General features: G+C 41.3%; 2 protein-coding genes across 2 annotated transcripts in view; both read left to right on the top strand.

The window, feature by feature from the left end:
* Window positions 1-1,145, top strand: part of LOC139383981 (gamma-2-syntrophin-like) — a 75,313-nt gene extending 74,168 nt beyond the window's left edge. Inside the window, exon 17 of the mRNA XM_071128610.1 lies at window positions 923-1,145. Within this exon, the coding sequence (XP_070984711.1) occupies window positions 923-1,048 (126 nt within the window). The 3' untranslated portion in view covers window positions 1,049-1,145. The remainder of the gene's footprint in view (window positions 1-922) is intronic.
* Window positions 1,146-4,541: 3,396 nt separating this feature from the next.
* LOC139383708 (thyroid peroxidase) lies at window positions 4,542-23,923 on the top strand. Its single transcript, XM_071128262.1, has 13 exons — window positions 4,542-4,701; window positions 4,863-4,966; window positions 6,027-6,117; window positions 6,264-6,424; window positions 6,753-6,885; window positions 7,254-7,383; window positions 13,466-13,672; window positions 13,841-14,359; window positions 18,042-18,300; window positions 19,149-19,319; window positions 19,499-19,736; window positions 19,948-20,156; window positions 22,961-23,923. The coding sequence occupies exons 2-13, from the start codon at window positions 4,876-4,878 to the stop codon at window positions 22,972-22,974; spliced, it is 2,223 nt and encodes a 740-aa protein (XP_070984363.1). The 5' UTR covers window positions 4,542-4,701; window positions 4,863-4,875; the 3' UTR covers window positions 22,975-23,923.
* The last annotated feature ends 991 nt before the right edge of the window (window positions 23,924-24,914 follow it).

Raw genomic sequence — 24,914 nt, 5'->3', positions numbered from 1 at the left:
TCTTACTGACAGTTGTGGCTGCTTCGCGAGATGTATTGTTGTCTCTACCTTCTTGCCCTTTGTGCTGTTGTCTGTGCCCAATAATGTTTGTACCCTGTTTTGTGCTGCTACCATGTTGTGCTGCTACCATGTTGTGCTGCTGTTGCCATGTTGTGCTGCTGTTGCCATGTTGTGTTGCTACCATGTTATTGTCATGCTCTGTTGCTACCATGCTGTGTTGCCATGTGTTGCTGCCATGCTATGTTGTTGTCTTAGGTCTCTCTTTATGTAGTGTTGTGTTGTCTCTTGTCGTAATGTGTGTTTATATCCGATATATATATATTTTTTTTAAATTATTATTTTTAATCCCAGCCCCCATCCCTGCAGGAGGCTTCTTTCTTGCCTTTTGGTGGGCCGTTATTGTAAATAAGACTGACTTGCCTAGTTAAATAATTAAGGTTAAATTAAATAAATATCTACTCAAGTTCCATTGCATTGCAGTGACCTCTCTGAGGAGTGTATTGGTAGACGGCAGAATGTTAGAATATTGTGTTCCACAGAAGGCTGGTGGCACCTTTAAATCGAGGTGGTTTTTTCATGTGTTTCATTCCCTTCACGTCGTTCCAGCCATTACTATGAGCAGTCCTCCCCTCGGCCGCCTCCACTCCCGTGGACACTTAATAAAATCATCTTTGGCTACCTCATCAATATATAGAATCAAACTATCTCTGGTAAATGCCATGTTGGGAACCACTAGATTAATATTATTAACTAATATTATTGTTGTTTTTTTGTTGTTAGTAGTAGTAATAAATACAAGTGCCTATTTGTTACAAAAGTAATTGGGACATTTTTATGTATGCATAACATTTTGTAAGATGTTATGCGAACTCTTAAGAGTAATTGTCATAATTTGTATTCCGTGTTTTTCTTTCCATTGCAGGAGCTGGAGTTCTCCAATCTGACGGCAGTCCTCCATTGTATTCATTCTTTTATCGCTTCCAAAGTGGCCTCTGTGGACCCTGTCTTTGTCAACAGTCAAAGCATCTCTGGAAAATGCATGATTTAGACACTTCTTTGTGTTGTCGTGTACAGTTTAGTCACATGAGCTAATTGACTATTTTATGCACATTCAAATTAAATTGATGTATATCCTGTTCCTGTTATTTTTGTAAGGCTCTTGTTAAATAATAATAAGGACAATATTTTAAAAAACCATATTTGACTTTGGAAGTAGAGGATATTTATACTTGCATTAATTGGTTGTTATTGACATTACAGTATGAATATGCTTAAAATTATAGATTTTTTTTCCTACATATTCATGGGTTGCATGTTTCGTCACAATATTGTTTTGAGCGTTCGTTTTGAACTGATGCCTGAACTGAGCATTTTACTCAAAGCATTGTCAATGAGCGCTGATGAAGATTTCATCATAAGTGCATTACAGTAGCTTGGAAATTCAAAAGGAGGCAAATAATTAGTAGGAAAACCTTTTGTCATCTTTTTGACGTCACCAGATTCGCTTTAGATGCAGTGTAACGTTAGCTAGCTAGCTAAGATTGAGGGAAGGCCACCAGATTGGCTTTAGATGCAGTGTAACGTTAGCTAGCTAGCTAAGATTGAGGGAAGGCCACCAGATTGGCTTTAGATGCAGTGTAATGTTAGCTAGCTAGCTAAGATTGAGGGAAGGCCACCAGATTGGCTTTAGATGCAGTGTAACGTTAGCTAGCTAGCTAAGATTGAGGGAAGGCCACCAGATGTTTAGCTAGCTAACATTACCATTGCAATTTTTTTTTTTACAAACTGATAGCTAACGACAACATTGCCATGTGTCTACAGTAAATTTGACGACATGTTAATTCTGGCAATGTTGTTTCCTACTAAATATTTGATTACTTTATCAGTAATCATATTTCCAGGCACTATCGTGTAATTTAGACAAAACAGTAGTTAGCCTGGACGTATCACCGCTTTAGAGCACCACTATGGCGGCGCCGATAGTGGACGGCTTGAGAACGTTCATGACGGCATGACGCGACCCAGTGACGGAGGTACAACCTATGAATAGGCCTACAGTCACAAAGAGGGTTTCTATGTTCTAGGTTCACTGCAAAGTTTTGAATTCATGTAGGTTCTTTTTTTTTTCTTCCATATTTGCAAAGTAAAAGCAGAACAGATTATACTGTACAAATCAATACACGTGAAAACATTTTGGAATTAGTATTCTACTGGGCTATACTCTCTGGTTGATTTAACTTATTCCAAGACTTCAGCATGACTTCAGTGCGTGGCTGCTGCGTGATTTTGGAAAAAGAGTGTCTAGAGAGTTTTGTGTTGAGGCGCACAAATGCAGGGCTTGGTGGAGGCGTTCATGACACCAGAGGGTGTTTTAGTTTATGTAGACAGTCACTGCTAGTCACTGATATTCTCCCATAACAAAGGGTTGTGTGGAAGGACACTGGGGAAGAGGATGCAGGCTTATTGTAGCAAAGCTATCTTAGGATACCGTATCTGTCAGATGACTAAAATGATAGTTTATGAAATGAAATCAACATGTATGTTTTAAGTTTTGTAATCTTTTACTTTATGAAGCCATGCAGTCTGACAGTCATTACAAACGCTTGCCATCATACACATCTGTATGTATTTTCACTCAGCCTCTTTTGTTTTATTTTCTATTACTAAATAAATCCCAAATCATTCCTCCTTGTTGTCAAATGGTCTTTTAATGAATTCTGCGCCCTACCTTAAAATGTTCACAGCTATTGATGGTGGAAATAAACGCAGACTAACAAATCAATATTCTTGATTTGCTGCGGAACAAAGGCTGCTTGAGAGTCTTGAATAGGGTAAGAAGGAAATTGAGACCAGTGACAGGAAAAACTCTTTCTTAAATTATACAGCAATAACATTTAGCTGAAAACTTTGTTGTCCCGTTCTTGGATCCAAAATGTTGTTTACTGGGGCTCTGCTTGGCATTTGGTTTTCCTAATTGGAGGATGGAAGGTATTCTGCCACCTACCCGCTAGCTTGACTTTGATCAGATGGCTAAGTTTTGTTTTGTTTTGTTGAGCTCTGTATGGAATGTCTAAAGAGCCGAAACAAATGGTGAAGAAACAACAAAATTATGCACGACTGAATTGTCTGCTGTATGTTCCAATGCTCTCCAATTGACTTTCAAATTCATCTCATTGGATGGCCAGTCCCTCAGGTTCTGCACTGCAGGGGCAACCTCCGGGCACTTCTTCCCAGGGGTTCAGAATGTCACACCACATGCAACTGTCGGTGCACAATCTTTCACTTTTTCTATACACTGTACCTGCTAGGCCAGGGCCTCCCAGCCGGTGCTAAACAGGGACTGGTAACAGAAGGCGCTGTACAACAGGCTCCTAAATAGTACCTCTCACACCTGTAGACTGAGCCATTTGCACCGTTCAGGTTTCTTCCGTAGCACCATCATTTTTTGGGTGAAGACAAGTGCAGAAACAAAAACCTGAACCCGATATACAGAATGTCTCTGTGAGAGAAATCAAGACACCATGAAGAACAACAACAAGATGGAGAGTTTCAACGAACATCCTGAAGACATGGACCATGTCCTTCCGCTGAACTGAAGTCACGCCTGCTTGGTAATGCTATGCAGTTTCATCAGCAATTTGTCAAGTACAGAGCTCAAGTGCCTCACTCAATCTCCCGGGGGGCCATGACACCCACTCTTGACGACAGAGGCAACAGTAAGCTTTGAATGCTAACTGAAGCATTTGTGATTAGGGGCGTCTGAGGACATCTCCAGGAGAACTAGTACCTACTCTTATTACAAGAAATCATGAAGGCTGTTTTAGAGAATTAGAAAAAATAGGTTACTGTACTGTTAAATTAAGCCAATTACAAATGACAGCGTAAGAGGACAGAAGGATATGAGAGCAGCAGTGTGAACGTAATTTAAAAAAAAAAAGTATATCTGAAAGAAACGCATAACATCTGTGGACACACAGTTAGCCACTGTAGTGGAACGAAAACTGCCTGACAGAAAATATCCAACCTTGCAAGGAGATAAATCACTATCAATGCAGCAGGACTACAGGGAATAAACAGTGTCTGTCACTTTGACACGAACAATACATTGGGAGCCATTCTGATGTTAGCAAAAGCCTTCTATTAAAATTACATGTCATACGATTGTACATTTATGCAAAATCTTCCATTGTAACGGTTACCACATTACAATAACATCTCAGAATTTTACAAATATATATATATATATAATATATAACATGGCCAGTATCTAAATGTCATTACTCTATAAAATACAGGATGGTACCTTTCTTATTGGTAGAATGGCAGTGATGTTTCCTGCTCAGACATAATAAAGACAAGGTAATCTCACGCTGAGTCAGAAAGGTACATTTCCCTTTCTTTTTCCTAGCTCAAATAAGCAAGACTTTGATGCACAATTCAATGGCAAGACATGCATGGTGAGATACACAGAAGAATAAGTCACGTCCCTTCTTGACGTGTCTCTCCGTCTTCTAAATGCGTAGGCAGCGCAGGCAAAGTGTGCAGCTAAAAAGAAAACAAGGTTTGAAGTGTTTCTGCAACGTAGTCAACCAAGTATAACTGAACCTCTTATAAGGCCAGACACTATGAAACCAGACCAACAAGACAGTTTTCTCCTTGCCAACACAGACGACAAGAGTCCCTGAGCAAAACGTCAAAAAGGTGGGCAAATATGTTGTTCGATCTGAGCTTTGGTGTAACTTCTTGAAATACTCATCATAGCAGTTACTAGGAGTTGCTTTAAACAACATTTTTTATAATATATATATATATATATATATATATATGTATATATTTCTGCGATTGACTTACTGTACATGCAGGTTTCACCAAACCATGGCTGGACATTTCAACCTGATTAAATATGCCATTGTATACTGCGCAATTCTTATGAGGTTTTTAAGTGACGAGGCCAGAAACTCCAAACGTGAGTACTATCTCTTTTGTTTATTTATTGTTCCTATTAAACACAGATGTATTTTGTATTTTGCACATATTCTATATTCTAATCGTGTCGACTTTACCACCCGAGGACATAAAAAACTTTTATAATACTATGGATTATATAATTGAGAAGTTGGTCATTAGAGAACAGTCTAATTCCTTCATCCAGGGAGGATGGGGGAATTAGACTGTTCTCTAATGACCAACTTTTACCTGGCAGTCTCCCTCCCAATAGGGATTTGCTAGTGCGATGTATCTCGGGGAGATTGTCAGGGAGGAAATGCAGCTATTAAATAGGGCATATTAAACATTCATCTTTTTAAAATGTATTTTTTTGAAGAAAATGAAACCCCACATGATAGTTGATATGAGAAGGGTATCAGATGTGTGCAATTGAAAGCCTTGTGAAAGTGACATGTGACTGCTCATTCTAAAGCCCTATTGTCCGAGGGGTTATTTCCTGAATCACATCAGTCTGTATTGGGTTCAGTATCTACTTCCCCCTCCACGAAATGTCATGATGTCGATACAAGTCACTTCGGGTAACCGAGAGAGGTTACTAATTATCTCCTGCTCAGCCACATTAGGTGCCATTCAAAAGATATATACAACTTTCCTTCACTGCTTTACAGGAGATATAGTAACAGAGCAGTGTCACTGTCACTTTCTTTTATATTTTATTGTTATATTTTACTAGGAAAGTCAGTTAAGAACAGATTCTTATATTCAATGACAGCCTGGGAACAGTGGGTTAACTGTCTTGTTCAGGGGCAGAACGACAGATTTGTACCTTGTCAGCTCGGGGGTTTGAACATTCCGGTTACTAGGCCAACGCTCTAACCACTAGGCTACCTGCCGCCCCTTTCTTCCTTGTCAAATTACTACAAATTACTACTTTATTATTTTCATAATAATATTCTTATTTTTCTTTTTTTATACATTCTCTAACAATTTGTAAATAAATAGAAACGCTCTCTATATGATGGTTCCATATTATATAGCACGGTAGGTTTCCTTACAAGTCTTCTATTTTTCTCTTCCAGGAGCATCATTTGACAATGAGGGATTGCTATTTTCCACTTTTCAAGAAAGCCTTCAGATGGTGGAAACAGCATTATGTCACACCAGGACAGAGTAATGAACCTAATGACAGTGTGTGCATGGTTCATGTGAGAGTGTTCCTAGATACATTACTTTCACCTTTTTTTTAAGAGCGGGGGGGGGGGGGGGGGGGGGGTCCACTATTTCACTACTTATCTGCCAATTCCACTGAATCACAGGCGAGGCACACTCCGGTCCCCAATGCAGCTGTTTACATTTCTCCGGCAAGCAGAGCCTGAGACCCAAGAGATTTCCAGAGCTGCAGAGGTGTTTGACACAACTTTATATATTCTAAAGGACAGAGCCAGCCGGAGACATAAAAGGGCTCTTGTTGCATCAGGTAGGTCTATGGTCATATTTCACGTCAACCATTATCACACACTATGCTATATGCTTGCAATGGACAGCTGAAAAAAGGTCATGTCTATTCTGTGGTTTATTCAAATAACTTCCTGTGTGGTTCTAACTGGAGCCAGTTACTGGTACGAAATAGAAGAGATGCATGCTGGATGCTCACTTCACTTAGAGTTAAACGTCAAAGATGAGCCTCTCGCATATACAGTGTCAGCAATATTATTGAATTGCAAAATGGTTGCCCCGACCAGCCTAATTAGACGATCTGTTGCCGACTATTTGCATTAGTTAACTCAGTGCTGTCACTTCTCAAGAGCTCCTTTCATTGGAGGACTTGGCGCTGATTGCAGACCTGTCAGGTTGTCCTCCACCCGTTCTCCCAGCCTTCTGTCACAACGATTGCCTCGCCAACAAGTACCGTTCCATATCTGGAGTCTGCAATAATAGGTGTCTGGTATATTTCCTATATCGTTGTCATTAAATCTGAACATCCACAATACGTTTTGTTTATACTTACATTTTACATTTCTCAAAATAGGTTAGAAAGTAGATTTGTTTTCTTTATAGATTCAAAAAATGACTGTAGTATTTGATGTTTTTTTAAGTAACTAGAAATTGAATCCCCCCCCCCCCCCCCCACACACACACACACACACACACACAGCTATTTTCTGTTGATTTCCACACAATTCCTCTAGAAACTCCCACCATGCACTATAATTAATTTATTCTCTGTGTTGTGTTGCAATCGGAGATGGCATCCACACCTGTTTTGTATTGTGGGGTATTCTGACAGATTTAAACATATTTTTCAGGCAGAAGCCTTTCTGGGGCACAGCCAACAGCGCCTTGGCCAGATGGCTTCCGGCAGAATATGAAGACGGAGAAAGACAACCAAAGGGCTGGAACCATGGGCAACTATATAATGGCTTCCAACTTCCCCCGGTAATCTCTAAATTGTGAGACTGCAGGTGCACCATGTTTTCATAAAAAAAAGCTACTTGAAAAGGAGTCTACTTTAGTTTTCCAGTGTTATCTGCTTTCTATTAAAACGTGTGTAGAATATCCATTGCATTTAAATAACTACAAAATTAGGTTAGTAAATGATATGGACAGCACACATGCTGCATGCAATTCATTAGTCAGGTACCAGAGATATGAACTATTTCTGGTTATAGAAAATACATATATTTTTTTTTATCATACTGAGAATATGTTAATGTTGTTTTTTTTTGCCAAGAGGAATATTATCCGATTTACATTTATATTTGCATTTCAGATATTTTCAGCCGTTGTATTTCATGTTATCACCACACACTGACTGGATTTTTAAAAAACGGGAGAAAAACCTCATTAAAATAGACATTACATTACATAGCTACACAGCCTGCAGTTTGCTCAGTGTTTAACCCACTAAATGGAACCTGTAATTTATTTGCCTGTATTACAACATATTTTTTTACTGTGATTCTGAAGCTACTGTAAATCCCAATTTTTCCTCCGAGGTTGTGAAGTTGGTAAAACACTCCTTGAAACGAACTGAAATTGTCCGTGAAAATGTAACTAAATGTAATCTAAAATGTAACATATGTAATCCCCAAAAGTAACTATAAATCACGAGAGGGCCGTAAACAATAGCTGGTAATGCTGAAAATATTAAAATTTCTGATAAAAAAAAATTGTTGTAAATTGTTGAGGTATAGTCACTTTTGAGGACACAAGCTCAAGTAAATACAACTATGATAAAATATGACAAAAAATATTTTGATATGATGTATTTCTTACTGAACAAAACTATATGAATAAGGTTTGAAATTACTGATATGCTTTCTAAATACAGCATAATTAAATGACTAACTACATGATTTCACCTTCCTTATACCTGTAAAATACATATTTGTGCATATTTTCTAAGTGTCTCTCCTGATCAAAACATCTGCCCCACTGCTGGGAACATCACAGAGCTCCGGCTTAGCTTCCTGAACTCAATAGGAACTGGCCTATCTTCTTATATTAATCGTCCGTCTGTGACAAACAGAAAGTGTATTTTTGTTTAAAATCTACAAATTGTTTTAGATTACTGGCTAAAAAGCGAACTCTAAATGTTCTAGAGAGATGAAACCACTTCCTCCTGCTGTGCTATGATGTAAGGAAACCACTCCTCTTTCGATTCTGGTTAGAGCCAGTTTGCGCTGTTCTGTGAAAGGAGTAGTACACAGTGTTGTACGAGACCTTCATTTTCTTGGAAGTTTCTCACATGGAATAGCCTTCATTTCTTAGAACAAGAATAGACTGACGAGTTTCAGAAGAAAGTGCTTTGTTTATGGCCATTTTGAGCCTGTAATCGAACCCACAAATGCTGATGCTCCAGATACTCAATTAGTCTAAAGAAGGCCAGTTTTATTGCTTCTTTAATTAGCACCACCGTTTTCAGCTGTGCTAACATAATTGCAAAAGGGTTTTCTAATAATCAATTAGCCTTTTAAAATTATAAACCTGGATTAGCTAGTACAACGTGCCATTGGAACACAGGAATGATGGTTGCTGATAATGGGCTTCTGTACGCCTATCTTGATATTCCATTAAATCTGCCGTTTCCAGCTACAATAGTCATTAACAATGTCTACACTGTATTTCTGATCAATTTGATGTTATTTTAATGGACCAAAAAAAAGGACATTTGTAAGTGACCCCAAACTTTTGAACGGTAGTGTACACGGCGAGAAGTTGCTTAACATGACCACACTCCCGGGTAGGGTACATCCGTAGAGTACTCTCATGTAATAAGCCTAACTTTGGCGGCATCCTAAGCAAACTACTGACACTTTTTTGATGTTTTAATGAAGGTTTTCAGCAGCGTCATTACTAACATACGTGGTTGTCACAACACCTCATTTTTTTTAACCTTTATTTAACTAGGCAAGTCAGTTTCAAACAAATGTTTATTTACGATGACGGCCTACCGCGGGCAAACCCTAACCCGGACGATGCTGGGCCAATTGTGCGCCACACTACAGTATGGGGACTCCCAATCACAGGCGGTTGTGATTACAGCCAGGAATCGAGATGCAGTGCCTTAGACTGCTGCGTCACTCGGTAGCGCAAATTATTTGCATGATACGTCTTCTGCCACTCTATTATTTTACCCTGCTAACACCAACAGTAGAGCCAATACAGCTGTCACTGTTTGTTAACCCCTAGCTTTTTTTGCCTGTAAACTGGCTGGCTAGCGAGAGAAGTTAATCACGATTGAATTAGCTAGTCTTAGATATGTCGCGTAACTACTTCCAGTGTTTGCCTGCCCTTGAAGGGTCTAGGTATTTAGAAAGTTGATTCTTGTTGGCTTGCCTATACAGTACCAGTCAAAAGTTTGGATTTCTCCAATTCAGGGTTTTTATATATTTGTACCATTTTCTACATTGTAGAATAATGGTGAAGACATGAAAACTATTAAATAACACATATGTAATGACCAAAAAAGTGTTAAACAAATCAAAATTATGTAATACATGTATCACTAGCCACTTTAACTATGCCACTTTGTTTACATACTCATCTCATATGTATATACTGTACTCGATATCATCTACTGTATCTTGCCTATGCTGCTCTGTACCATCACTCATTCATATATCCTTATGTACATGTTCTTTATCCCCTTACACTGTGTATAAGACAGTAGTTTTGGAATTGTTAGTTAGATTACTTGTTGGTTATTACTGCATTGTCGGAACTAAAAGCACAAGCATTTCGCTACACTCGCATTAACATCTGCTAACCATGTGTATGTGACAAATAAAATTTGATTTGATTTGAAAATATATTTTAGATTTTATAGATTCTTCAAAGTAGCCACCCTTTACCTTGATGGCAACTTTTGCACACTCTTGGCATTCTCTCAACCAGCTTCATGAGAAATTATTTTCCAACAGTCTTGAAGGAGCTCACGCATATGCTGAGCACTTGATGGCTGCTTTTCCTACACTCTGCGGTCCAACTCATCTCAAAACATCCCAATTAGGTTGAGGTCGGGTGATTGTGGAGGCCAGGTCATCTGGTACAGCACTCCATCACTCTCCTTTTTGGTAAAATAGCCCTTACACAGCCTGGAGGTGTGTTGGGTCATTGTCCTGTTGAAAAACAAATAATAGTCCCACTAAGCGCAAACCAGATGGGATGGCGTTCTTGCCATAATATAGACTTAGTATTTTACCAAATAGGGCTATCTTCTGTATACCACCCCTACCTTGTCACAACACAACTGATTGGCTGAAAAACATTAAGGAAAGAAATTCCACAAATGTACTTTTAGGAAGGCACACCTGTTAATTGAAATGCATTCCAGGTGACTACCTCATGAAGCTGGTTGAGAGAATGCAAAGAGTGTGCAAAGTTGTCATCAAGGCAAAGGGTGGCTACTTTGAAGAATCTCGAATATACAATATATTTTGATTTCTTTAACACGTTCTGGGTTACTGCATGATTCCCTATGTGTTATTTCATAGTTTTGATGTCTTCACTATTATTCTACAGTGTAGAAAATAGTAAAAAATTAAGAAACATCCTGTAATGAGGAGGTGTGTATAAACTTTTGACTGGTACTGTATGTCCTTTCATCTTTCCTGGAGACCAGCTGGGGAGACCATCCTACCAAATGGCCCAAAGTAGCCTACAGTAATGCAGCACCTAGTTGGTGGAATCTCCAGTTTGCATTAATATCCAAATGCTGAAGAATATTATAGCTGTCATTTGGTTGGATACAGTTCACTAATCCTTACTATGAGCTAACTAGCAAGCTTTATGCAATACACATAGCTATTTAGATAGAAACAGGTGTTACAAGCGATGAAGTGCTTTGAACACTAGATTAATCAAATAACCAGAGCCCAAAGCTTGTAGAGGCAGCCTGCAGGTAGAGGCAGCCTGCAGGTAGAGGCAGCCTGCTGGTAGAGGCAGCCTGCTGGTAGAGGCAGCCTGCTGGTAGAGGCAGCCTGCAGGTAGAGGCAGCCTGCAGGTAGAGGCAGCCTGCTGGTAGAGGCAGCCTGGAGGTAGAGGCAGCCTGGAGGTAGAGGCAGCCTGCAGGTAGAGGCAGCCTGCTGGTAGAGGCAGCCTGCTGGTAGAGGCAGCCTGGAGGTAGAGGCAGCCTGCTGGTAGAGGCAGCCTGCAGGTAGGTAGGCAGGCAGCCTGTCAGAACTAGGTAGAACTGGTTGTAAGGTGCCGCGTTTCCACGTTTTAACTGGAAACGCGCTAACTGGTTGTAAGGTGTCGCGTTTCCCCGTGCTAACTGGTTGTGAGGTGCCGCGTTTCCACGTGCTAACTGGTTGTGAGGTGCCGCGTTTCCACGTGCTAACTGGTTGTGAGGTGCCGCGTTTCCACGTGCTAACTGGTTATGAGGTGCCGCGTTTCCACGTGCTAACTGGTTGTAAGGTGCCGCGTTTCCACGCCTGCAGGTAGAGGCTGTACTATCTATTCCAGGCATGTTGCCACGTTCATGTGCTAGTCAGAACTAGGAAGCTGTGACATTTTCCCCGTGCTAACTGGTTGTAAGGTGCCGCGTTTCCACGTTTTAACTGGTTGTAAGGTGCCCGTTTCCACGTGCTAACTGGTTGTAAGGTGTCGCGTTTCCCCGTGCTAACTGGTTGTAAGGTGCCGCGTTTCCACGTGCTAACTGGTTGTAAGGTGCCGCGTTTCCATGTGCTAACTGGTTGTGAGGTGCCGCGTTTCCACGTGCTAACTGGTTATAAGGTGCCGCGTTTCCACGTGCTAACTGGTTGTAAGGTGCCGCGTTTCCACGTGCTAACTGGTTGTAAGGTGCCGCGTTTCCACGTGCTAACTGGTTGTAAGGTGCCGCGTTTCCACGTGCTAACTGGTTGTAAGGTGCCGCGTTTCCACGTGCTAACTGGTTGTAAGGTGCCGCGTTTCCACGTGCTAACTGGTTGTAAGGTGCCGCGTTTCCACGTGCTAACTGGTTGTAAGGTGCCGCGTTTCCACGTGCTAACTGGTTGTAAGGTGCCGCGTTTCCACGTGCTAACTGGTTGTAAGGTGCCGCGTTTCCACGTGCTAACTGGTTGTAAGGTGCCGGGTTTCCACGTGCGGCGGTCAAAAAGTTAGCGAGTCAAACATTTCTGAGAGTCCTAGTTCCGACTAGCATGTGAACGTGGCGTGTGCTTTGTCAGTGTCGTAGGGTTCAGCTAGGAGTTGTTGGATAGTCGGAAGAGAGAATGAAATGGTAGGAGGGACATCCCAACTTCAAGTGGTGTCAGGTTTCACATCCTACAAGCCACAGGCGGAAAATATTCACTGCTGTGTCTGTGAGAACCAGGGCTATCGCTCAATGCAAGCCATTTCCACAGATCGATTTATAAGCAAATCTGCCAGGTTGAAACCTGTACCAGAACCATGCAGGTCCCCTAAACAGGGGATTTTTACATCTAAGAGATTATTTAAAGGCCATCTTTGTTGAGAGACAAGGACATGGGCTATGGTCATGCTTGCAGTGTACTTGTGTTTGTGAACAGTGAAGCTGTCGATTTCTTCATTATCCTGTATGAGGACTAGTTTAGAACCACCAAAAACACAGACGCTCCAAAATATCAACATTTCTCATCTAACCTCATCATGTTCCCACTGTATTACCAGGTACATGAAGTCATCATGTTCCCACTGTATTACCAGGTACATGAAGTCATCATGTTCCCACTGTATTACCAGGTACATGAAGTCATCATGTTCCCACTGTATTACCAGGTACATGAAGTCATCATGTTCCCACTGTATTACCAGGTACATGAAGACATCATGTTCCAGGTATTACCAGGTACATGAAGATCATGTCATGTATTACCAGTTACATGAAGTCATCATGCTCCCACTGTATTACCAGGTACATGAAGTCATCATGTCCCCACTGTATTACCAGGTACATGAAGTCATCATGTCCCCACTGTATTACCAGGTACATGAAGTCATCATGTCCCCACTGTATTACCAGGTACATGAAGTCATCATGTCCCCACTGTATTACCAGGTACATGAAGTCAGCAAGAAGATACTGCAGAGCTCCAGCAGACCGATGTTGCTAGATGCTGCTTATTGTCAGATGCTAGTGGACTGGGGCCAGTACATCGACCATGACATATCCTTCACTCCTCAAAGCACAAGCAGAGCTTCTTTCTTGGGAGGACTGAACTGTTTAAAGACGTGTGAAAACATAAACCCCTGTTTCCCTATTGAGGTAACCACTCGTAATCAACCCCTAATGAATACGCTTTCACATCAGTTGTCTGTCTGCTTCCCAAATCCTACCAATCCCTTTTAATTAAGGAGACAAAAGTGTTGTAAAGTATAGCTTTTGGAAAACAACCTTTTTGGCTCAGACTAAGTTGTGTTCTTTCTTTCACAGACATTCCCTGATGACAAACTGTCTGGGAACAGAAGCTGTGTGCCATTCTTTCGTTCATCGCCAGCCTGCTTCTCCGGTAATGCACAGGCTGCGACGACGGACATCAAACAAGTGCTACAGCGTCAACAAATGAACTCAATCACGTCTTTCCTGGATGCATCCACTGTATATGGCCACACCCCACATTTACAGAGTGCCCTTAGAGACCTCTCAAACTCTGAGGGTCGGCTGGCTGTCAACAGCAGATTCACTGACCGTAGTGGCAGACCCTACCTGCCCTTTGTCCCCAACACCCCGTCTCCATGCTTCCAAGATCCAGGGGATCCGCAGGGGGAAAGGGTGGATTGTTTTCTGGCTGGGGACAGCAGGGTGAATGAGGTTCTGACCCTGGCGGCTCTACACACTTTGTGGATGAGGGAACACAATAGAATCGCAGAGGCCTTGAATAGCCTCAACCCACACTGGAGCTCAGAGATTATTTACCAAGAGGCCCGCAAGATCATCGGAGCTCTGCACCAGGCAAGTCCTACTGTACATGATGGAACGTCACAATAATATTGTATGAATTCTATTAAAATACATAGTCGTGTAGTATTTTCACTTTGGGGGAGCCTTGCTTTGTTATGGGATGACCCAGCACCAGGCAAGTCCTACTGTACATGATGGAACGTCTTTGTTGTGGGATGACCCAGCACCAGGCAAGCCCTACTGTACATGATGGAACGTCTTTGTTGTGGGATGACCCAGCACCCCTAGTTCCTGGTTCCTGATGTATGGTGTTAGTTATTGTAGTGAGATTATCAGAGTGTTATTAGCATTATCCAAGTAAAAAAACGTATTTATTTTAGGTCAGAGGTCAATCTCTTAATTCAGAGTTCTTATCTGTATCAGAACGGGGTTTGATTTTAAAGTGCACAAATAACTTCTTAAAAACAGCCATTGGTCTTACATTAGTCAATACAAAAAAAAGATGTAATCAATTATACTGAACAAAAATATAAACGCAACATGTAAAGTGTTGGTCCCATGTTTCATGAGCTGAAATAAAAGATCCCCACATTTTTCCATGGGCACAAAAAGCTTATTTCTGTTAATGAACATCCCTGTTAGTGAACAGTTCTCCTTTGCCAAGATAATCCATCCACCTGACAGGTGTGGCATTTCAAGAAGCTGATTAAACAGCGTGATCATTACACAGGTGCACCTACAATAAAAGGCCACTCTAAAATGTGCAGTTTTGTCACACAACACAATGTCACAGATGTCTCATGTTTTGAGGGAGCGTGCAATTTGCATGCTGACTACAAGATTGTCCAACAGAGCTGCTGATGTTGATTTCTCTACCATAAGCCGCCTCCAACATTGTTTTAGAGAATTTGGCAGAACGTCCAACTGGCCTCACAACCATAGACCACGTGTAACTACGCCTGCCCAGGACCTCCACAACCACAGATCACGTGTAACTACGCCAACCCAGGACCTCCACAACCACAGACCACGTGTAACTACGCCAGCCCAGGACCTCCACAACCACAGACCACGTGTAACTACGCCAACCCAGGACCTCCACAACCACAGACCACGTGTAACTACGCCAACCCAGGACCTCCACAACCACAGACCACATGTAACTACGCCAACCCAGGACCTCCACAACCACAGACCACATGTAACTACGCCAACCCAGGACCTCAACAACCACAGACCACATGTAACTACGCCAACCCAGGACCTCCACAACCACAGACCACATGTAACTACGCCAACCCAGGACCTCCACAACCACAGACCACATGTAACTACGCCAGCCCAGGACCTCCTTTTGATGGGGAAAACCTCCTTTTGATTGGCTGGGCCTGGCTCCCCAGTGGTTGGCCTATTCCCTCCAAGGCCCAATCATGGCTGTGCCCCTGCCCAGTCATGTTAAATCCATAGATCAGGGCGTACTGAAGTTATTTAAATGGATAGATTTCCTTAAATTAACTGTAACTGTAAAATCGTTGATATTGTTTCGTTCACTTCTTATCTTTTCAGGTCGAAAGTCAGTTTAGAAAGTCAAGAGGGGATCAACATGCTTGCTTAGTCCATCTGGCATAGAATGAGGCGAACCGAATCGCCTGCATGTACTTCTGCCATTTCAAAATGTGGTAGAAAATGGCCCCATGGCAATCCCAGAGTGGATATAAGGATAACACTATAACCCTTGTGGTGTTCGTTTTAACTGCTTAGGAATCCCCCGTGACCACAGAGACAGGGAATTATGAAGATTAAAGGCCAGGTAGACTACTAAATACTGTCGCCTGTCTCAGCGGGATAAAAACGGCATTATATTGGTCAAAGAAGAATCTGTAAGGCTAAGCGCAACCCAGCCCTCCTTACATTGAAATGACAGGGAGAGAACATATGATGTCTTGTTGGAGAGAAGTTAAATGAGTGCATCAACCACCAGAAAACAGTTGTTTCAACAAAGTCTCCGAAGGGTTGATTTTCTATAAGATGATCAAATTGTCTGTCTTGTCAAATGTGAAGAGAGCAAGGCTTCACATACTTACTGTACATACTGCAGTCTCTGTGTGATACAGTGTCCTGTACATACTGCAGTCTCTGTGTGTGATAGTGTCATACAGTGTCCTGTACATACTGTCAGTGTCCTGTACATACTGCAGTCTCTGTGTGTGATAGTGTCCTGTACATACTGCAGGGTCTCTGTGTGTGATACAGTGTCCTGTACATACTGCAGTCTCTGTGTGCGATACAGTGTCCTGTACATACTGCAGTCTCTGTGTGTGATACAGTGCCCTGTACATACTGCAGTCTCTGTGTGTGATACAGTGCCCTGTACATACTGCAGTCTCTGTGTGTGATACAGTGCCCTGTACATACTGCAGTCTCTGTGTGTGATACAGTGTCCTGTACATACTGCAGGGTCTCTGTGTGTGATACAGTGCCCTGTACATACTGCAGTGTCTCTGTGTGTTACACAGTGTTTGTACACAGCCCCCTTATTTTAGGGGAGAAAACGTGTTAGGACAAATTCATTTATGTGTATTAAAGTAGTGAAAGTGAAGTGTTTTGGTCCAATATCCACAGCACTCATAGACTACATCAAGCTTGTGACTCTACACATGTGTTGGATGCATTTGCTCTTTGTTTTGGTTTGTGTTTCAGATTATTTTCTGCCCAATAGAAATCAATGATAAATAATGTATTTTCTTTTCCATTTTTTGGAGTCACTTTCAATGTAAATGAACACTTCTACATTAATGTGGATGCTACCAGGATTACAGATAATGCTGAATGAATCGTGAATAGTGATGAGGGAGAAAGTTACAGACACAGAAATGTCATACCCCCACATAAATGCAAACCTCCCCTGTTATTGTAATGGTGAGAGGTTAGCATGTCTTGGTGGTATGCTAACCTCCCCTGTTATTGTAATGGTGAGAGGTTAGCATGTCTTGGGGTATGATATGAAATGCTAACCTCCCCTGTTATTGTAATGGTGAGAGGTTAGCATGTCTTGGTGGCATGCTAACCTCCTCTGTTATTGTAATGGTGAGAGGTTAGCATGTCTTAGGGTATGATATGAAATGCTAACCTCCCCTGTTATTGTAATGGTGAGAGGTTAGCATGTCTTGGTGGCATGCTAACCTCCTCTGTTATTGTAATGGTGAGAGGTTAGCATGTCTTGGGGGTATGATATTTGTGCATATGTAACTTTCTCACTCATTATTATTCAGGATTCATTCATGATGATCCTAAATCTTGGTAGCATCCACATTAATGTAGGCGTGTTAAGAAACGTTTTCTATTCTTATTTACAATAAAAGTTACTCCAAAATGACACAATACATTATTTACATTGAGGCCAAATTACATTTTCTGAGGTGAACCACAGGGGAACAAATAAACAATATCTCCAAGCTCGCATAAAATATCCCAAAATACCATCTCAGTAGAATATATTCAGATGAATGTATACAGCCTGTCCTAGATAATCTTGCTAATTTTCTGCAAGGATATCTGGTGGCAGTGCATTAATCTGAACCCTGAGGGTAACTTGTCCTGTTCCAACTTGGACTACAGTAAATATATATTTTTAATGGACTGGACATGGAAACTTGTAGTTTGCAAAATGTATTCTTAAAAAAAAAAAAAAACTTAAAGTCTCCTTTTTGCTTTGTTCTGTATTTGCCCCCAGATTATAACCACCAGGGATTATGTTCCCAAAATTATTGGAAGAGAGGCTTTTGATCTTTACATTGGTCCCTATGGGGGCTATGATGCAACTACAGAGCCCTCAGCCTCCAATGTATTCTCGACTGCTGCATTCCGATTCGGCCATGCCACTATTCCCTCAGTTCTCCGGAGACTCAACCAGAGCTTCCAGGAGCATGAACACTTCTCCTCTTTGAGTCTGCATAAGACTTTCTTCAGTCCCTGGCGACTCATCAAAGAGGGTTGGTATTCTCATATGCTGCATACATACTTCGGGGCGGCAGGTAGCTGGATTGAATCCCCGAGCTGACAAGGTAAAAATCTGTCGTTCTGCCCCTGAACGAGGCAGAACGACAGATTGTTCTCCGGGAAGGCTGTCATTGTAAATAAGAATTTGTTCTAACCTGACTTGCCTAGTTAGATAAAGGTTCAATTGAATAAATAAATACATTACTATTGGAACTAATAGGGTGGACTGTTGCATACTAAACACTTAAAAGGGCCAATCCTTAGATAAAACAATAACAAAGGGTGTCCCCCACCTCTGTTTTGTTAAAGGCTATCAAAGGAGTCTCATTTCAGGCTATACAGCATGATGTTTTTGTGCAGTACATACCCAGACTGGCCACCTCTACTTAATGTAACCTCTGAAGTCTATAACTACATGTACCTTACTACAGTTGACATGGCGACTCCCTTTTTAAAGTACTCTTAGTGCTCTTAGTACTGTTCATGGGATATTGTTAATCTGACAGAGACTTGGCACTGTTATTTTGAATTTTAAATAGGAATAATCATGTGAGCTGCTCCAGAATACATTACTGAACATCCAAAGTGATGCATAACTATACCAGCCAAAGCCAGTTCTCAGTGGTTACTAGCAGACTGAATGATTTAGCCCCACAGATATGCATTTTATTGCAATGAAAGGGATCATATTCACATAACTAGCTCTGCTGGAGGCATGTGAAACTTACATAACTACCCTAGAACTAATTTGACTGGAAGTATTTGCGGAGAATAATAATGTGTTTAGAGTGCAAAGTGTATTGTGAAATGTTGTCATCTCTTTTTTTTTTTTTCACGAAAGGTGGACTAGAGCCAGTCCTCCGAGGCCTGTTGGGGACGCCGGCGACTGTAGTGAGCCCAGAAAACCTACTGACTGAGGAGCTGACAGAGAGACTGGTTGTGCTTACAGTCCCAGGGGGCTTGGACTTGGCCGCACTCAACCTGCAGAGGGGACGTGATCATGGACTTCCAGGTCAGTGTTACCCATAAACAGGAGTCAATAATTAGGACAATTTAAACTAAATCTATTTGAAATCCAACCCAAAAAATTAATAATTGGTATTAATCGCTCTGCACAACTCCACTGTGAAGATCTGTTTTGAATCCTCTAGTAAGCAGGCATAATGCAATTGCACCATAATTACGTCCCAGGTTACAATGACTGGAGGACGTTCTGTGGACTGGACAGAATAGAGACTCGAGACGACTTCAGAGAAGTTGTAAAAGATGCAAGTGTTGTTGGGAAGATCATGGACCTGTTTCGACATCCTGACAACATTGACGTGTGGCTAGGAGGACTGGTAGAGGAACCTCTGTCTGGCTCCAGGACTGGTCCACTCTTTTCATGTCTCATTGGAAAGCAGATAAAGATGATTCGAGATGGGGACAGGTGAGTTTATTGAAACACGTGAACAGATGCTACGTAGAAAACATAGACTATATCCATGGAGGGGTTTGGAAAGTAACTGGTAGTATGTACACTGTGGAAGTATTGTTGTAGTATTTGCTGCTTGGACCCCTAAGTATGCTATATTCTGAAGCCTTCTTTTGACTATATTGGACTGATTATTATTATCAATTATGTGTGGTTTTTTTTTCAGGTTCTGGTGGGAGAGTGAGGGTGTGTTTACACTGGGTCAGAGGGTGGAACTACTAAGGCATTCTCTATCTCGCGTGATCTGTGACAACAGTGAAGTGAAAGAGGCCCCACTTGACCCCTTCAGGTTTGGGAAATACCCTGACGGTTTTCTCTTGTGTGACAATATACCATCAATGAACTTGGAGGCCTGGAGAGAGGAGCCTAGCCCAGGTATGATGTCATTTACAAACGCAGTATTTGTGGTTTAGTGAGTCTGCCAGATCAGAGGCAGATGAACACGTGTCATATTGATAGGTGTGTTATATTGATAGGTGTGTTATGTTGATAGGTGTGTTATGTTGATAGGTGTGTTATATTGATAGGTGTGTTATATTGATAGGTGTGTTATGTTGATATGTGTGTTATGTTGATAGGTGTGTTATGTTGATAGGTGTGTTATGTTGATAGGTGTGTTATATTGAAAGGTGTGTTATATTGATAGGTGTGTTATATTGATAGGTGTGTTATATTGATAGGTGTGTTATATTGAGAGGTGTGTTATATTGAGAGGTGTTATTATATTGATAGGTGTGTTATATTGATAGGTGTGTTATTTTGATAGGGGTGTTATATTGATAGGTGTGTTATATTGATAGGTGTGTTATATTGATAGGTGTGTTATATTGATAGGTGTGTGAATTGGACCATTTTGCTGTCCTGCCCGAGCATTCAAAATGTAACGAGTACTTTTGGGTGTCGGGGGGGAAAATGTATGGTGTAAAAAAATATATTATTTTCTTTAGGAATGTAAGTGAAGTAAAAGTTGTCAAAAATATAAATAGTAAAGTACAGATATCCCCCAAAACGACTTAAGTAGTACTTCTAAAATGTTTTATTTAAAGGACAAATCCACCCAGAACCCCTCATTAATATACAGTGTCAAATAACACTAATATGTGAGACTAATATTTTTTATGAACAAATTTTTAATTTTGGCGTTATAATATGATTGGTAGCAACATGGGAAATCATTGTGGAAATCTGTTGCAGCTCAAGTCGTCTACGAAATCCACAATGCAATGATCACTGTATGGGCTGGCTGACTAGCTAGCTAGGTAGCTGCACACAATAATACTGAAGACAATAGCAGTACGTAAAGTAGCTAGTTAGCTGTAAAATCGGTCAAACAAACTGCACTATCAATTTAAGAGTCGACAATCTCACTAACCTGTAGATTGATGTGGGTCTAACATTAGCAATGGCAGATATACTTTTGAGGAGATGGAAAACGTCAATAGTACATCAATGGGCTGCACTGTTCAATCTGGGACAAAGAGCGCCCTCCTTCAAGGAGTGAATGGGAGTCTATTGGGCGCTAGCTCAAATACCCAACATTAGAAGTACAACATTACAAATCTTTTCCGAGATGTAAGATAATTAACTTGCTATCTGTAATATCGTATAGCTTTGGAACAGTGACGTTACGTATTTCCGAGGAAAATAGTCAACTTTCTCGACATACACACTAACTTTGAATAGGGGTTGCGTGACGATTGGCTTAGCAACGTGCAACGCAGCATGACAACGTGAACGTGATTGGTCGACAGTCGGTGTGGGGCGTTATACCTTCCTTCATTCATTGGATTCTCACCTCTTTTCTATCTCTGGCAACCGCACCATGCAATGCACCCTGGATTAAAGAGGCAGGCAAATAGGAGAAATGTGCTTGATCCTCTGTAATTTACACATTTCTCCAGGTTGGAATATCGCAACAATATGATCAATGGCTCATTTGAGAGAAGAGTTATGACGTCGGCCAGTATTGAAATCTGACAGGTATGATAGACGTTTTAGAGATCTAAAAGTTGAGTTCCTATTAAGTTCCAGTGGAGTGAGAGAGACTTTACCACAGTACTACGTCATACTGAGAGATAATTTACCACAGTACTATGTCATACTGAGAGAGACTTTACCACAGTACTACGTCCTACTGAGAGAGAATTTACCACAGTACTACTGAGAGAGAGACTTTACCACAGTACTACTGAGAGAGAGACTTTACCACAGTACTACGTCGTACTGAGAGAGACTTTACCACAGTACTACTGAGAGAGACTTTACCACAGTACTACGTCATACTGAGAGAGACTTTACCACAGTACTACGTCATACTGAGAGAGAATTTACCACAGTACGACGTCATACTGAGAGAGACTTTACCACAGTACTACTGATAGACTTTACCACAGTACTACTGAGATAGACTTTACCACAGTACTACGTCCTACTGAGATAGACTTTACCACAGTACTACGTCATACTGAGAGACTTTACCACAGTACTACGTCATACTGAGAGAGACTTTACCACAGTACTACGTCATACTGAGAGAGACTTTACCACAGTACCACTACTGAGATAGACTTTACCACAGTACATACCTTTACCACAGTACTACGTCATACTGAGAGAGACTTTACCACAGTACCACGTCATACCTGCTGGATATCTGCCTGCTTGAACACTAATAACACAGATACACACGAAAACATGAAATTACCCAGGGAATCAATAGAACATCATTCAGAGATGTACAAAAAAAACAATCTAACTTTCAAAATGGCTGACCCTTTCCTTTAATGAAGTACTTTACACCACTACGCTGCACCAGAATCACAGAATTTCAATCAGAAGCCAAGTTGAAGAGAAACGTAATACCAGTAGTTAGTGAGAGGAAATCAGTCTTCCATCCAATCAAATATATTGAATTCTGTGATGTAACCAAGGATACTACCAGTGACAATCTAATCCACCCAGTACTATCTGTCTCACCCTGTATTAACTTCTGTGTCATCTTGCCTTGGTTCTTAACCCCCCCCCCCCCCACCACCACCATTGTGGGGTGAAAAGTGTGAAAGCACGATGTCGCCTGCAGTCACTTTGTGAATTTTAAATAGGAATTATGTCTATGAGTGATTGCATAGCCTGAGGAAACACACATTGAATACACATTGTATTTCCCAATTTATTTTCAGACACCTACAGCTAAGACGAGAAGCAAGAGATCCTCCATGAAAACATTGGCCTGTGTTTTATTTTGCTCTATGTTTTCATGCTTTTTATCCTGTATATTTTAACTACTGTTTCCCCTGCAACGCCTTTTTATCTTTGTGAATATCATTGTACTTCAGTGCAACGTATTTGGGATGAATAAAGTTATAAGAGGTAAACAAAGTCAGTGTATGCTTATTAAAAAAGACACAGCCGTAATTACTGTCAATCATGTTTCCTCTCTCTATGTCATTTCTGTTCTTGGTAGGGGAGAGTGGGGTAAATGGGGCCGTCCTTGTTTCTAGGAAACCATACACCACATGAATCATTTGACCTACTATTTAGGAAGACGTAATAATTGAATGGAGTCTGTGAAGGAAGAAAGCACATGGAAAAGCGGTAAAGAAATGTACTGCATTGAAGGTTTCATGATGCTTGTATCTAAACCAACGTAGATAGTTTTAAGATTGTTCCCTACATCAGTTGGGGTCTGGATCAACTTCAATACGAGGTCCTAAACCTATTATGAAAGTGCATCGTTCTAGCTGCATGGGCTAATATAGTCAAAATGTTTGCCTTGGGTTAAGTTGAGCCAATCGTTGAGCCGTGGCAAGTTGAGCAAATTTGAGTGTTTTTTTTTCCCCCAGGCGTAATGCAAGCATTATGACTGTGGATATGAGGTAACAGCAGGGCCTAGCCGATGTTAAAAGTGTTTTAAAAAAGTACAAAGTGTTTGTTAGGTGTTAAGCCTGCATTTAAAAATCTTTAAATGCTTAAAAGACAAATAAGCGATTCTAATTGTGTTTGGGAAATAAAGAAATGTGATTTTTTTAAAAAGTAGTGGAAATATTTAATTCAGGACAGACATTTGTAAGTGGCTTAACTTACCCCATATCCCGGGTAAGTTGGGCCAAGAGACTAGAGAGAGAGGGAGACAAAAGACACCAGAGAGAGACCAGAGAGAGAGAGAGAGAGAGACCAGTGAGAGAGAGAGACCAGAGAGAGAGAGAGACCAGAAAGACACCAGAGAGAGAGAAAGAGAGACCAGAGAGAGAGAGAGACACAGAGAGAGAGAGAGAGAGAGAGAGAGACCAGAGAGCGAGAGACCAGAGAGAGACCAGAGAGTGAGAGACCAGAGAGAGAGAGAGAGCGAGAGACCAGAGAGAGAGAGAGACCAGAGAGAGAGAGAGACCAGAGAGAGAGACCAGAGAGAGAGAGACCAGAGAGAGAGAGACCAGAGAGAGACCAGAGAGCGAGAGACCAGCGAGAGAGAGAGACCAGAGAGAGAGAGAGACCAGAGAGAGAGAGACCAGAGAGAGAGAGACCAGAGAGAGAGAGACCAGAGAGAGAGAGAGACCAGAGAGAGAGACCCATACCACTCATGCACACCAAAAATCTGAGGGGAATGGGGAGTCTTATTCAGGAATTGTTTGCTTTTCTAAAGTCTACCAACATTGCCAGCAGGCAAAATAGTTAGACAAGCTAGCTACTCTAACTTGATTGATAGCCTGAAATTGCCTCCTGGTAGCATATCTGGGCTAGCTAAAATTGCTAGGTGGCTAGTATTATTACAGAGAAACAACAACAACATATATACTTATTTAACAGGACAAATGTAAGGGGACATATGACTCTGTGGACCCTATGGGCCTGATGCATCTGATCACGTTCACACTAATGTTCATGACTCACCTCTGAAACACTTGTATGCAACGATATGCTATTCATGGGTGACTAACATTGATGCAAAACCAGCTTGGTGATGAGTTTAAGGAAGGAGATTTCCAACTGATACTTTATCTGGGGTAACCAGGGCAGTTTGTAGAGTTACGATGAGCCTGATGCTTTATCTGGGGTAACTAGGGCAGTTTGTAGAGTTACGATGAGTCTGATACTTTATCTGGGGTAACCAGGGCAGTTTGTAGAGTTACGATGAGC

The sequence above is a fragment of the Oncorhynchus clarkii genome, chromosome 25 (genome assembly GCF_045791955.1).
Source record: "Oncorhynchus clarkii lewisi isolate Uvic-CL-2024 chromosome 25, UVic_Ocla_1.0, whole genome shotgun sequence".
Lineage (NCBI taxonomy): Eukaryota > Metazoa > Chordata > Actinopteri > Salmoniformes > Salmonidae > Oncorhynchus > Oncorhynchus clarkii.
This window is presented reverse-complemented; position numbering and strand designations above follow the sequence as displayed.